At 33.7% G+C, this 14,129-nt stretch overlaps 1 protein-coding gene across 1 annotated transcript in view; it reads right to left on the minus strand.

The window, feature by feature from the left end:
- The window catches only part of LOC131164012 (uncharacterized protein At1g32220, chloroplastic), a 32,286-nt gene extending 18,969 nt beyond the window's left edge, over nucleotides 1–13,317 (minus strand). The window contains exons 1-5 of the mRNA XM_058120906.1: nucleotides 13,007–13,317; nucleotides 9,739–9,832; nucleotides 9,537–9,625; nucleotides 9,323–9,378; nucleotides 6,251–6,397 (exon numbers count right to left, since the gene is read on the minus strand). Coding sequence (XP_057976889.1) covers nucleotides 6,251–6,397; nucleotides 9,323–9,378; nucleotides 9,537–9,625; nucleotides 9,739–9,832; nucleotides 13,007–13,122 — 502 coding nt within the window. The 5' untranslated portion in view covers nucleotides 13,123–13,317. The remainder of the gene's footprint in view (nucleotides 1–6,250; nucleotides 6,398–9,322; nucleotides 9,379–9,536; nucleotides 9,626–9,738; nucleotides 9,833–13,006) is intronic.
- Between the last annotated feature and the right edge of the window lie 812 nt (nucleotides 13,318–14,129).

A 14,129-nucleotide genomic window follows, 5' to 3' on the forward strand; every position in this document is an offset into this window, starting at 1 on the left:
AGTGTGCGGTTATGGATTTTTTAAAGAGGCAAGGTTTCAGGAGTTGCAAAGAGATTGGAGGAACATGTTGACTGGATTGTTTTTTCTTGGGCATTTTTTTATGATTTTTGTCTTGTTTTGGAGTGTCTCAGGTTGTCTCGGGAGATTTCTCATTCTCCCTCTTGTAAATTCTCTTTCTATTAATGATATCTTCTTTGATTATTAAAAAAAATGAAAAAGCTTACTCAATAAACACCAAGTCACAAAGCAATGAAGAAATATATGTGCATGATCCTCGTTATTATGATTAACACATAACACATACATCAAGGGAAAGGGACATGTATGGTCTACGAACCTGCAACGGATTGCTAGAATTAGCTCTATTAAGATGCAAAATGGAAAATTTGTGATGTCCAAAAGTGAAGTTTGGAAATGATTAGAAGATAACAAAACCATATCGTTAACTAATTTAATTTAAAAATTGTTAAGGACTAAGAAAATGCTAGATGGAAGAAGAACAAATGCTTTAATACCTATATAGAAAAATACAAGAGACATTCAAAATTGCAGTGACTATCATGGAAATAAACTTACGAGACATTCAATGAAATTTTAGTAAAGGGAAATTCAACAAAGAATAAGGCTAGAAATGAGGGTTTCAAAAAATCAATTTGGTTATTTTCCGGGGGATTAACTAAACAAGCTACAATGGAAAAATTTAGGAAAAAGAATAATTTGCACATGATGTTTATCAACTTACATAAAGCCTACCTAGGAAGTTCTATGGTGGGTTCTATAAAAAAAGGGTTAGGTATTTAGATATCTAAGGGTCAGTATGATGGGGTACAGCTAGTGTTAGGACTCCACATGGAGTTTTAATGAATTTCAAATCACAATAACTGTTCATGACAAGTTTGCTTTGAGTCCTTATTTCTTTGCTTTAGTGATGGATGAACTTACTAGGAATATCCAAAATTAGGTTCCATCATGTGTGTTTTTATAGATGATATTGTCTTGATTGATGAAACTAGAGGTATAGAATCTAAGTTGGAATTATGGTTGAAGCTTTGGTATCTAGAGGCTTTAAGACAAGTAGAAGCAAGACAAAATACACTAATTGTAGCTTTAATCATTTTAGGATGAATATTAAGAAATATTAAAGTTGATGTCAAGAAACTCTCAACACTAGTATTTTTAGATACCTTATATCATTATATAAACCAAAGGAAATTTGAAGAATATGTAATGAATAAACTTAAAGCAGGTTGGGTAAAACGTGTTTTGCGCATGTTGTATAATCAAAGAATACCGTTAAAACTAAAATAAGTATTTATATGCTCACTATAACACCAGTTGTATGGATCAGATCATCAGAATGTTGGGAAACCAAGAAACAACATATCCAAAAGGTAAGAGTTGCAAATGAGAATGTTAAGACAGATTAATGGTGTAATGCTAAAAGATAAATTAAAGAATGACTGCATCCATGGTAAGCTACGCATAACACCTGTAAAAGATAAAGGAATGTAATTAAGATAGTTTAGCCACTTGCAGCATAGGCCAAATAATGCGCTCGACATAGCCTAGTTAATGTCAGTGGCAACAAAAGGCCAAGGGTTGACCTATATTTTTCATCACTCAAACTTTCAAAGGATATGGCCTAGATCGCAACAATGGTGTAAAAGGACTCATATAGCCAACTCCATTTAGTGGGACTTAAAGCTTAGTGGTTGTTGTTGCTGCTGTCGTCATGAACAAGTCATGCTATTTAAATTCATTGGTCAAGGTTAATTTGAAATCTGATCTGTTTTAGAAGATAATCTAAAATTATGGAGCCTTGTTGGTGCAATAGAAGTGCGCATTGGGGTTTCAACAGCTAATTGGAGAATTATTTAATAGTTGGAAAGTTGAAAAGCACAAATGAGGCACTACAACTTACATCTCTCTAATTTTGAGCTTGCTCAGTTGCTTACCTAGTAATATTATTCTTAGAAATTGCTTACCTATGGGACTATGGTTAGAACCACTACTAAAAAATTATGGAAACAAAATCCAAAAACTAGAAATTGAAACTAAAAACTAGCAAACTCGTTAATATTTTCAAAACTAAAATAAATTAGAAACCTAACTGAACTCATGCTTGTTTTTGTTCTTGAATCAAATAACAATTAAAAAAGTAAGACTAAAATAATAAAACTACAAAAGAATATAAATTAGAAAAAATTATAATGAAAAATGATTATACTATTTCATTATTATACTTTAAACTCATTTTTCTAGTGCTCCAATCCTATTGTTCATGACAATTGAAAATGGTAAAAATGATTTTTTGAATGACTTTATAAATGTTTTTATTTTAATTATACTTTAAATTCACATTGTCATTTTTTTTTAATCTAGTAAAAGATTTTGTGTAGGATGAATCATATTCACAAAAGTCAATTCCAGATACTAAAGTAATCTGGCAACAGCAGAAACTGAAAATCGTAAAATCTGGTTTTCAATTTTTATGCAAAATCAGAAAACTAGCAACATAGATAAACACACAGTCATAACCCATTTTTTCACTATAGTAATGAAAACCAAAAAAAAAAAAAAAAGATACCAAACAACCCCATTTACCTTTATGAGATTTTTCCATTTGTAATCAGACAAATGGAAATCTTATACTCTGGTGAGAGAGCTTGCAAGGATGAGTAGTTCTTACTTCGTGCAAAGTTAGGTGCCTTGTGTGGGGAGGTGCTTCCTTGGTGGCTTGTGGAGAACTGTTTTATAAAAGTGGTTTGATCTTCATCATGAAGAATTAAGGGGAATGCAAAGGTAGTTGCTTGAGGAAATAGAAACCAGGTTTGAGCTGAAGTATTATAAATGGTTGAGTCTCTCTTACAATTACCACCACCATGATTATTTGAAATTAAATTTTGAATTAAAATTGAATGTGAACCTAATTCAGCCCTGCTTTTGGGTTGCTATCAGTGCTAACAAAATAATTACTACAAATGCTGGACCAGCCTTAAGGGCTTTTAATCAAGAATCAGAACTAATCATGCTCCAAACACATTCACAGAGGACACCTTTGTTTTGTGAGTCCACCAAATATATGTATTGTTAAGTCACTTTAAGGTATATCCAAGGCTTATAAAAGCAACAATGAACAACGACAGTCGGTACGAAGTTTTATGGGTAGGACTAGGCAACTAGCGTGTTAAGGTGTGTTAGCAAAGTTGATTATGATCATAACTTAGAGACAAGAGCCTAGCTAAAACTCCTTAAAAGACAAGCCAGTCCAGTGAAAGGGTGCAAACATGTCCAAAGGGAGAAGTGAAGGAGATTATGCTCTTCAATCCTTTTTCTTCTTATTATGATTATTTGTTCTGCTTCCATCCTGAATTCCTAAATTAGATTGGTGGAGTTGGCATTCAGACTAGTAGTTTTGAGAGCCTGTGAGGACCCAATGATTTATTGATTGAAGGATCATGTCCCTTCCAGAGTAACTAGTTGTACTACTGGTTAACAGAAATTCAGATTTCACTCTGGTCTTGCAGTGAAAGAGCAGTTAATTTTATAAAGAGTACATATTGAATTCAATACTGTTGGTGCATGAAGTCTCATCTGAAGTCTTTGAAAATCTCTATACTAAGACGTTAAAAAGGTCTTCAAACTAAATCCATCAATGATTCAGGGGAACCATGCGCTAAGCTTGTCTCATCTGAAGTCTTCGTAAATCTCTATACTATGACGTAAAAAAGGCCTCCATAGCTAAATCCATCAATGATTCATGGGAACCATGTTCTAAGCTTCTCTGCAGAGGTGAATGAGGTGCTTATTTGAGAGAATGAAAAAAGTGCTTTTAGAAGCAGGCAAACACATAAATTGGTGGCACTAGGCTAGCTTCAACCCCGTTTAGCCAGATTTTGAGCCCAGAAATATGTATTCAAGCTTGAACCTCAGACTGAAAGCAATTAGGACCTCAAAACTATATAGATTTTCAATCTAAGACTCAAAATTGGATTTATTACAACCCATAGTTTTAAGGGAAGTGACAAACTAGTAACACAAATGTTAACTACAAGTTGATGCGACACAATAATTTTGACAAATCACATGTTGATGTTACACAATAATAAGTGTGACTAGTAAAACAGTCATACAGGCACATGCATGCTCATACTAGTATACATGAACCCAATTCATATAAATCCAAAATCATCATAATCAAGAAGTAGAAAGTGGGAGACATTTGAAATTCTAGTGCCTAGGCCCCAAGCACACCCTATATGACAGGTGCAAACCCACTCAAATATTATGCTATATTAACATTACCAACCCTAAGTGGGATGATACAGGTAGATTTTTTATGATTTACACAAATTAGGCAATGCCTGCTTCCTCTTCAAGCTGCTAAGCATCTTCAGGCACCAAGGTCTGTCATTTTGTCTTTTCTAGACATGGTGGCATTCTGTGGCACGGAAATGCCATAAATTAAAGTAGATCACTTGATTAAGCAGAGGGCGATTCTCTACAAATATATGTTCTAGGTGCATGGAGGAAGAGAATAAAACATATACAAAGTTGTTAAAGTCAGGATTGCTGGAATGGGCAGGATCAGATCAAGGACCATAACAATCTAGTTACCAATAATGTACAAATGTATTTTTATAAGTTATTTTTTGTAATTTAAATATTCAAAAGGGCAGCCTGGTGCACAAAGCTCCCGCGTATGCAGGGTCCGGGGAAGGGGCGGACCACAATGGGTCTATAGTACGCAGTCTTAAAATTGTTGCCTTCCCAACTCAATCATACCTGCTTATAATGAAAAGGAACAAATACTTCCAGAGAAAAATACAAAAAGAAAAAACATAATTTTAACACAAATTAGTCAACAAACAACTACAGAATGTGAACATCTAAAATGTATCTAAAAAATAGCAAACAAATAAGAAAAATTAACCTATCAAGTTATCTCATTAACATTAGTGTCAACACTCAAGCCACTATTTTTTGGTTCATCATTATCACCAAGATCATCATAGGTAACTTCATCAAGCTCATCATTAAAATCACCGTCACCATCGTTATTACTTTCATTAAATGCATTAGTGTGTTAAATATATGATAATATCCTCAACTTTATATTGATGCTTCAAATTTGAATCACTAGCTGAACATCAGCCTAAAAACAAAATTTTCAAGTTCATAATATTTCTAAAATCAATCCACTTCCAAAGTTGTTCATTCCACGTACAAGTTATACAGGACAAACACCAACCCTATTCTATAAGTAATTTAGTAAAATTTTAAAAATATAATGTATTGATGTACTGCAGGATCTTACCCATCCTAACAATCCTTTATTGGAGACTCAAATGAAACAATCTAGTAGTTTCATCTTCCAGCTCTAGCTGTTATTCCACACCGCACACCCGATGATGCAACAGATAGGATATTGAAGTTAGAGATTAATTTCTCTGTTAGATGGAACCAATTGCTACATGTCCTTGCTTTAGGATAGTATGTCAGAACGATACTTCAAATTCAAGTGAAAGACAAAAGTACGGTGGTTTTCAGGTATCCTCCAACAGGATTATGCCTGAATCCTAAAAGTTTAATTCCCAGCATGGGCAAACCTATTTCTAGTTCACCTTCATACAATTGCTTTGGGTTCGTTTTTTATTTTCAAATTAACTTTATACCCTATTCTGTCTTTGAAAAATATAACCATCAAATATTTAGTAAACAGAGTCCAGTCAACTATTCAGAGTAAGCACCAAAAAGTCCAATCAGGCAATTTTGTTAATATATTTATTTATGATTTATGTTAACTAGTTCATGAACATGAATATAACTTGGAAAACAGTACAAATGGGAAATCAGATGAACAAAAAACAAAACATTAGAGGTACACCGATGTTGTAATCTGAAAAATGTACAGGTACCCAGAAACATCATTCCTTTTCTGGTAATAGAAAGCGAATTGTAAGATGTCTCCAATAAGCAGTGTAATCCATTTGTCAATTCTAGGCCAATAAACACTAGAACAATTCAAGAAATCTCATATTCAAATGTCTGATCCTAGAATGCATGCAGATGTTAAATCATTGGACTAAGGATAGGAATGATAATGCCAACCATAGTTCCGTCAAAATTTAACAGTGGGAAAATAAAAAAGTTCTTAAATCGGAATTAAGTTAAAAAAAAAGAAAAAGAAATATAGGTCCTCAAATTAATACTTCAATTCACTAGGTAATGAAAACCAACAATTCCTCACCATTATCTTTTGCTGCATTCACTGCTAAAACATTAGCCTCACCATTAATCCTTTTCATTTGTTCATCACTACCAAATCCACCAATGGTCGAAACTACAGCAGTAGCCCCAACTAATACTTCATCCCAGTTTGCATAAAAAACATCTCCTGCATAATAAAAAGTGGTTTAAACAATCTGCTCTTATGGGAAAGCATTGAATACATGATCTAGGCTGTGACCAGTCAATATTGATATCACTACTGCAGGAATAAGCCATTGACAATACAGACCTGTAAAGTCTATAGACCAATAAAGCAATCCTATATTGTGGACAAACTGTCTGTAAAAGCCTTGCATCCATAATTACACATTATTAAGTTCACATTCTCATAACATTGTCCAACATATAACAACTGTTGGAGAATCAATACGTCCCAACTAACTTACACAGCTTCCCCTGCCCAACATGTTTTAACATATTCTTTTTCTTTCACAAAAATGTTTAGGAGTATCTTTCCAAGGGTTGGGTGCCTTGAGTTTAATATTCCATCCATGTAGTTATACTCCAATCATCTATTTTCCCATGCTGATCAATTCAATTACATGTGCACTTATTTACACAAATTATTTTAGGGATTTCAACTCTTCTTTTTGAACCGAAAGCCTGAACACAGGATGAATTACAAGCCCAGACTCCAAGTGGGTCTTATTTAGGATTCATATCCAAAACAAAATAAGATGGGCAAAGAAGACAAGTGCAGGAAATATCTACCATATTATGTAACTATTAAAGGGTATAGAAAATTTCACTTGCACCCACCTGAAGCAGTGGTACTGCACCAATGAAGCATAGTTAATATTGTTAGTTGCTATAATATTTATTAGATAATATCAAGGCATCATTATTTGGGTACAGACAAAGAGTGTCATTTCCTTAGAACAGCTTTATTTTCAGAGTTCATTAACAAGGCTTTTTGAATCCAGAGAAGTAAGAAACAGCTGTAGTCAAGAATAGTCATTTCCCTAGACACATCCAATGTGCAAGTCTGTTATATTTATGTTAGCCCAGATAAAGAATAGGCAATATGGAATTTCTCCTTTTCTTTTTACCAATTCTGATCTGTTCAGAATTTTCCCAAGAACTTGTACCTCTCTTTGCCACTGAATATCACTACAATGAATAGTAATCTGTCAGATTTTTACCCTACAATCTTTCCCCTGCGCACAATTCATCAACCCCACTCCACCCCACCCCCAGGGGGAAAAAAAAAAATGGGAGCTATTATTTGCCCCTGAATGCAGCAAAGTCCCCTCAAGAAACTTCAGTTGTGGATTTGCCTACTAGAGCTAACTAAAGTTTTGTAACCATTGAGAATAGGACGAGCATTTTTTCTCTTATAGCAAAAGAAATTTATTAAGAAAGAGCATAAAAGGACCATAGCACAAACTTGAACTAAAAATGAAAATAAGAGGTCAGCGACACCACCATAACACATGTAGAACATGCATCAATACCTAAGACAAAAACAATCATCATCATTCAGACCATCTGAGGTTGGCTACAAGAGTCTTTAAATCTCTTTTCTCCATCTGTTTCATTTTAGGGTGCCATACTTCACACACACACACTTGCACTGTCTCAACCCAAATGTCAATCAGGTCATCCTCACTGGTACATGGTCTCTAGCACATCTCTTAAACATGTAAAGGGTGCCACCAGGGCAAGACGAAGACCAAGAACATGGGTTCAGATAAAATAGTAAAATTTAATTTAACAGAAGGCATAACCTTAAATTGAATTGAAGGGAGGAAAAGAAACCATATGGCCAATCCCAAAATAGTTGGGGTAAAAACTTGGAAGCAGCATTAGTAGTAGTTCAGTTGTTGCAGTTGTTTTTTGCTTTTTTTCCTTGATTGTTTTAAAGGAGGGGGAAGGGGGGATCTCCTAGACTAGGTAATCTAATGTATGGTAGACTTACCATCTATGCTATTCCTTTTCTTTTTTCAATATTAAAATTTAAATCTAATTGTGGCAAATCTAAAGTACACTGTATGATTTATGTTTCTTGGACCAATTACCATAATAGGATGGATTTTTTTTTTCTTTCAAAATAACTTTTTAAATATTTTATTACCTTTGAATATATTTTTTCCAGGAAAATATGTGAATGACTTGTTAAATAGAAAATATGTGTCGAGTTCCTTGGATCAAGTGTAATCAGGCATTGAGGTTTACCTTCAAGATCACACTTTTTTATAGAATTTTCTTCTCCTTTTTTTCCCCAAAAATAAAAATAAAAAAGTAAAAAACAAAAAAAAAAATCATTTGCTTCATCTACCCTTCATCTAGTTTGATGTCTTAACACCCTATGGGTAATTAACATGCAACATGTACTACTATGTTGCATCAGCACGATATTGACTGTCATGAACTTTTGGACCATTATTCAAGATTCAAATGTTGTTACATTTTTTTTTTATCGCATTATGATTGAACTGAACATTTTTTATTAGTTGAATTTATTTATTTATTTATTTATTAAATTTTCTGAGCCTCATGGAGTAATGTGGACCATTTCATCCAAATCAGTTCACAACTCAAATGCCAAATTAATGAATATCAATCTTAAACCAAGTCCAATACCAATATTTTGAACTATGGATGCAAACCATGTGACAAAAACTTTAATATCATGCTGCTAATCTAATGCATTTAATTGTAGAAAAAGATAAAAGTTATAATTGAACCACCTAACTTCTATGTGATTTAAATCACTGCAACTGTGTTGTATGAGTGATTACACAATGTATTTACAAGTTAGCAATTATTTTTGCCCATTTAAAAACTAGTCTTACTTGAGTGATTACCCAAGGAAAGTACATATAGAAAACAATAAAGGCACAAAATTTCCCAAAATCTAGACCCTGATTTTCACTTGTACAACTTTTTTGAGGAAAATATCATGTGCATGCTTTCAGATGCTACTTTGAATTGCCATGACCATGTTTCATTTTCTAACTGCTGGACAAGATTTGAGTCATAGCACAAACAACCTATTCATGGTATCGGTGTATCACAGAATGGAACATGCCTGTTTTCCAAGTAACTTGATCCACCCATGAACTTGAATAAGAAGGACTCCCTGACCTGTAAAAATTGATTAAGGTTTCAGAATCTTAAGGTGAGCATCAATACACCTGGAATGTCAATAAATTCCTTGAACATGATATCAGCTCGATAAAAGGCAAAAAATCAAGAATTTGGATCAAACATGCAAGCCAATATGGATTAAACACTTTGAATACCTGCTTAGGCTTATGACTTCTATGCCCTTGGATACTGCAGCCCTGCAAATTGCAGACCCAACAAAACCACCGCCTCCTAAGACTACAACCTATTAAGAACAATAATTTGGCGAGTTCAGTTTACCAAAGGAGCCACAAAACATATTCTGAGGGTGATTGCAAATAAATAAAAAAAACATAGAAGAGTCTGAAGAGTGCAAACCCGTTCAGCCTTGACATTAGCCACAACATCAATTGTATCAGATTCAGAGTCACCCTTCACATTTGCTTCTGTATAACTGCATCTGACACCAAACCTAAAAAAACCCATGTTTGATGTGGAGAAAATGTAGTGTCAATGTCATGTGTTCAGTCTCAAACCTTATAGATGGATGCAGAATAGAATTAGATCGAAATAATAAAGAAGATTTCAAAATGGGCGGTCCAAAATGTCAATGAAGTAGATGCCAAATCAGATCACTTTCTCACTGTCAATACTCAAGAGAAATGTAAATTATGCTACACACAAGTAAGAGCATACTTTAGAAACAAAATATGATTCATTTGCAAATGAAGTTAAATAAGATTTTCTACTTTGTTTTCCCCACTCCCCCAATTAGGTTTTCCTCTTTTGCAATAAAGTTGTTTTTTATTTTTCAATAATGCAAACATGCACAGGGACCAGACTCTCCTCTGTAACATTTTATGCAGGTGAAAAAAGGTTTCCTAGTACAATTATACACGGATGAACATTGTATCACAATGCTAGCAGTCATGGCATGCCAATATTATTTTAGTAATCCATTCAATTAGATGATCAAGCATTTATAGATTTAGCAGCCTTCTAGAAGGTGATTCTGACATAAACATGGAGGAAGTTGTTCCTTTGCCTCAAATATATATTTTCAACGACATATCAATATTTTTATTATGTAAAACAACTAGTCTTGTGAACCTTACAGAAGCTTGGTGGATTTAACTTTCAAGAAATACCCAAGGGAACATAAACTAGTATATATTTCTCCAGAACTAAAAATCATCCAGTAAAGGAAAAAATAAAAAAAGGAAGAAACTACATACCTTTTGCCTGTTATAACCTAATTAGTGCAACTACATTTAGCAAATTTAAACACATGGTACATTTTTCCTTTTCTTCTATTTTTTTTATCAAATTATCAAACAAATGACATGAAATAAGGTAGTGCTTAGGAGTATGGATTTTGGGCCTTGGATTTAGATTTGTGTGGAAGAAACTCATTATTTTGTGCGTTTTGTCCAAATCCACACAAATTCAAATCTAAGGCCCGAAATTCAAACTCCCAAATGCAGGGTAAGTATAAAAAGAATACAAGAAAATGGTGTCATGATTATTTGTTGCATATGATGATTTTATTATGAAACTAAACATGCTTAAATTCTGCAATTACACAAAAAGCAAGCCATAAATTGTCTTCTTTATAATATCATTTCATTTGAGAATGCGCAAGTAGCCATAGTTCAGCTTAAAACATCAATTTTGAGATCCCTCTTTCTGGATTGCAGGGACATCTTTATTTTCTCTTAATTTTGTTTTATTAATATTGTAGACAGTTTGACGAGTTAAATGATGAAAATCAGCCTTACATAGAAGAAACAGACGCGGACAAAGTTACCAACCATGAGCACTGATTTGAGATGCCTGTGTAGGAAGTTTGACTTGGGAACTGAATTGAATTTTGAAGCATTATAGGGGAAATTCTACTTGAAATACTCAATCCAGTAACAATACTGTTTACAGTGTTATGCTTTTGGGTAATTTGAGGATCCTATTCTAGAGGCATTCTTGGTCTTTGTGTCCTTTCATCGAGTGGGTTGGTTATGTATGGTCAAGATTGGTTTATTTTCCAAGGTTGAGAATGAGATTAACTATTATTGGGTTTTCAGTTAGTTAAGGTCCTGCATAAATATTGTAATGCTTCTCTTAGGAGCTAGTTTTACGCATTTTACTATAAACCTGGACGGTGTGAACTGCAATGCTGTGATTCCTAAGAACCTTATTTGTACAATGCGAGTAGTTTTCCCTTCAAATTTGCTCTATCATTACTATATTTCGCTGTTTACGATGATCCTAAATCTGGCTCGAATTTTAGTTTAAGCCCTAAATCACATCCACAAACTCTAAACCTTAATTTACCCAAATTTAAGATATCCATTTCACCACTGTATGTTAGTGTCTCCTCCCATGGGTAGTTCTGCATGCAGAGTAGGTTTCCCTCTTCATATAAGACAATTGCATTCATATGCATCAAACATTTCACTATAGACCAAGTTATCAAAACTCAAACAAAGCTACAGGAAATCATTTCTTACATGAATCTTCTGTGTGTGTGCGTGTGCGCGCGCACAAGAGAGAGAGAGATTTACACCGACTAAGTCCTAATTTATCAATGTTGCTGATTTTGCAGTCAGACTATCCATTTGGATCAGAAAAAACATCAGGTGAAATAATAACAACAACAAAACCAAGCCTTGAGTCCCACTAGATGGGGTTGGCTATATGAATCCTTTTCTGCCAATTTATGCAATCATGGACCATTTCTTTTGACAGGTTCAGGATTATTAAATCAGGTGAAATAATATAAATAGAAAAATTAAATAAACTAAAACTTGCAATTGGCTGTGAAGGGAATATTTCTATGGTTTATAAGCTTGGGCAAGCCTACCATCAAGCAGCTTGGTGTGAGCATGTTAGGCTAGTTAGCCAGCCCAAGGGTTCTTGGGCTCATGGTTTGACCTAAGAGGTTAGAAATGGTATCAGAGCAATAGACTCTGCTGCATGTCACCTTGCCCACAGGTCGGATAGTGGTGTAGAGCAGGTCTGTGTCCCATTCAGGTGTGATTAAACCTATATGCAGACCTATGATAGGGCACAATGAGGGCATCACTTACCCCATGGTTTGTGGAATGAATATTTGCGTGGCTGAAAAACTGAGGGAAGCCAACCATCAAACAACTTGGCTTAAGCATTTCAGTCCCGGGCTTATCCTGGGGCGTCAGGTTTGCATCAAAGTTCCACATAGACTAAAATTAAATTTGAAATTAAGTCTATTTTGAAGCAAACCAGCACTTAAGGGCCAGACGACAATTTAAGAGGAGAGAGGGGGAAGGAAATTGGGGTAAAAAAGAGTCTTAACTTGTCATTTTTCAAAATTAATAAAATCCGTATTCAATTTCGTCTATTGAACACCGCGAGCATCCAAACAATATATGAGCAGCAGAAGCTCACAAAAATAATAATACGGAACTATTTGCTTGGCTTTGTGAACTGGAAGCAGTTGTCTTGCTTTATTATCAATGCAACTTTCGCTTTCAAAAACAATAATAGCACTACAATAAATGCAACTTCGCCATAGACAACAGTTTATATCAGAACCTAATTTAGAAGTCGGCAATTCATCAGAACCAACTAAACATAAATGAGAGAAGAAAGAGAGAGAGGGAGGGAGACTGACCGACTGTGAGGAGGCTGTGGAAAACGCAAGGAGGGTCGAGAACGAGAGGGAAACCACGCAGTTCTGAAAGAAGACGGCGGCGTGGAAATGGCAGCAATGGAGGAAAGGGAGGACATTTGTACGGCAAAGAAAGAATCACAGAAGGGAGGTCGGGATGCGGCACAGGGCAATACTTCTGCCAGTTTAAATCTGAACTACTCACCATACAAAACACTCCTCCCAGCTTTTAATAATCGTTGGATTTCTCGTGTGAAATGGAATGTGGTAGCAAAGAATAGGGATGAAATTTTGAATGGCATTGTTATTCTCACGAGTGAATTTAGATTTCATTTCTCATTTTTATCTGTGTGGACCAAACATGCAATTACAGTTACAGTAGAATTAGATAATTGAGAATTAACTTTAGAAATCAGAATAATTTTGATTCTCATCCCATTTAGTTTGTAAAATAAAAAAAAATAAAGTAAAAAAATGAATCGTGCAGGAATGAAATGACTTTTGAAATTTAATTATTGCCTTTGGTTAGTAAGAAATTACAATTTCAAATTTTATTTTTCAATGCCTACTATATTGAAATGAAAAATAAGTTACTTTTAATAAGTACTCCTAATACATAATTATATTTTTATAATACTAATTATTATTAGTGTAAATTAATATTTTTTTATTGTTGTTAGTATGTTTTATTATTTTAAAATAATTATTATCCTTAAAATAATAGCAATCCTTGTTATTTTTTTTCTCTTTTATTTTTACTATTGTTCTTGTTGTTATTATTATTTTATAATAATATATATATTTGTTATTGCAATTATTATTATCGCTAAGACATAATTATTTAATTTTTTATTATTACTTTTTTTATAATAATGAATATAATTAGTGTAAATTATTATTTTTTATTGTTGTTATTATTAATTTGTTATTATTTTATAATAATTATTATCCTTAAAATAATAGTAAACATTCTTATTTTTGTCTTTTTTATTATTACAATTATTTTGTTCTTGTTCATTGTTGAGGTAATTTTCCCATCAAATGTGGAGTTGTCCTTCAAAAACACATATTAAGGCTTTGGCTGCTTCATGAACATATTGTCTTTGTTTTTGAATATAAATTTGTT

The sequence above is a fragment of the Malania oleifera genome, chromosome 9 (genome assembly GCF_029873635.1).
Source record: "Malania oleifera isolate guangnan ecotype guangnan chromosome 9, ASM2987363v1, whole genome shotgun sequence".
In the NCBI taxonomy this organism is placed as follows: domain Eukaryota; kingdom Viridiplantae; phylum Streptophyta; class Magnoliopsida; order Santalales; family Ximeniaceae; genus Malania; species Malania oleifera.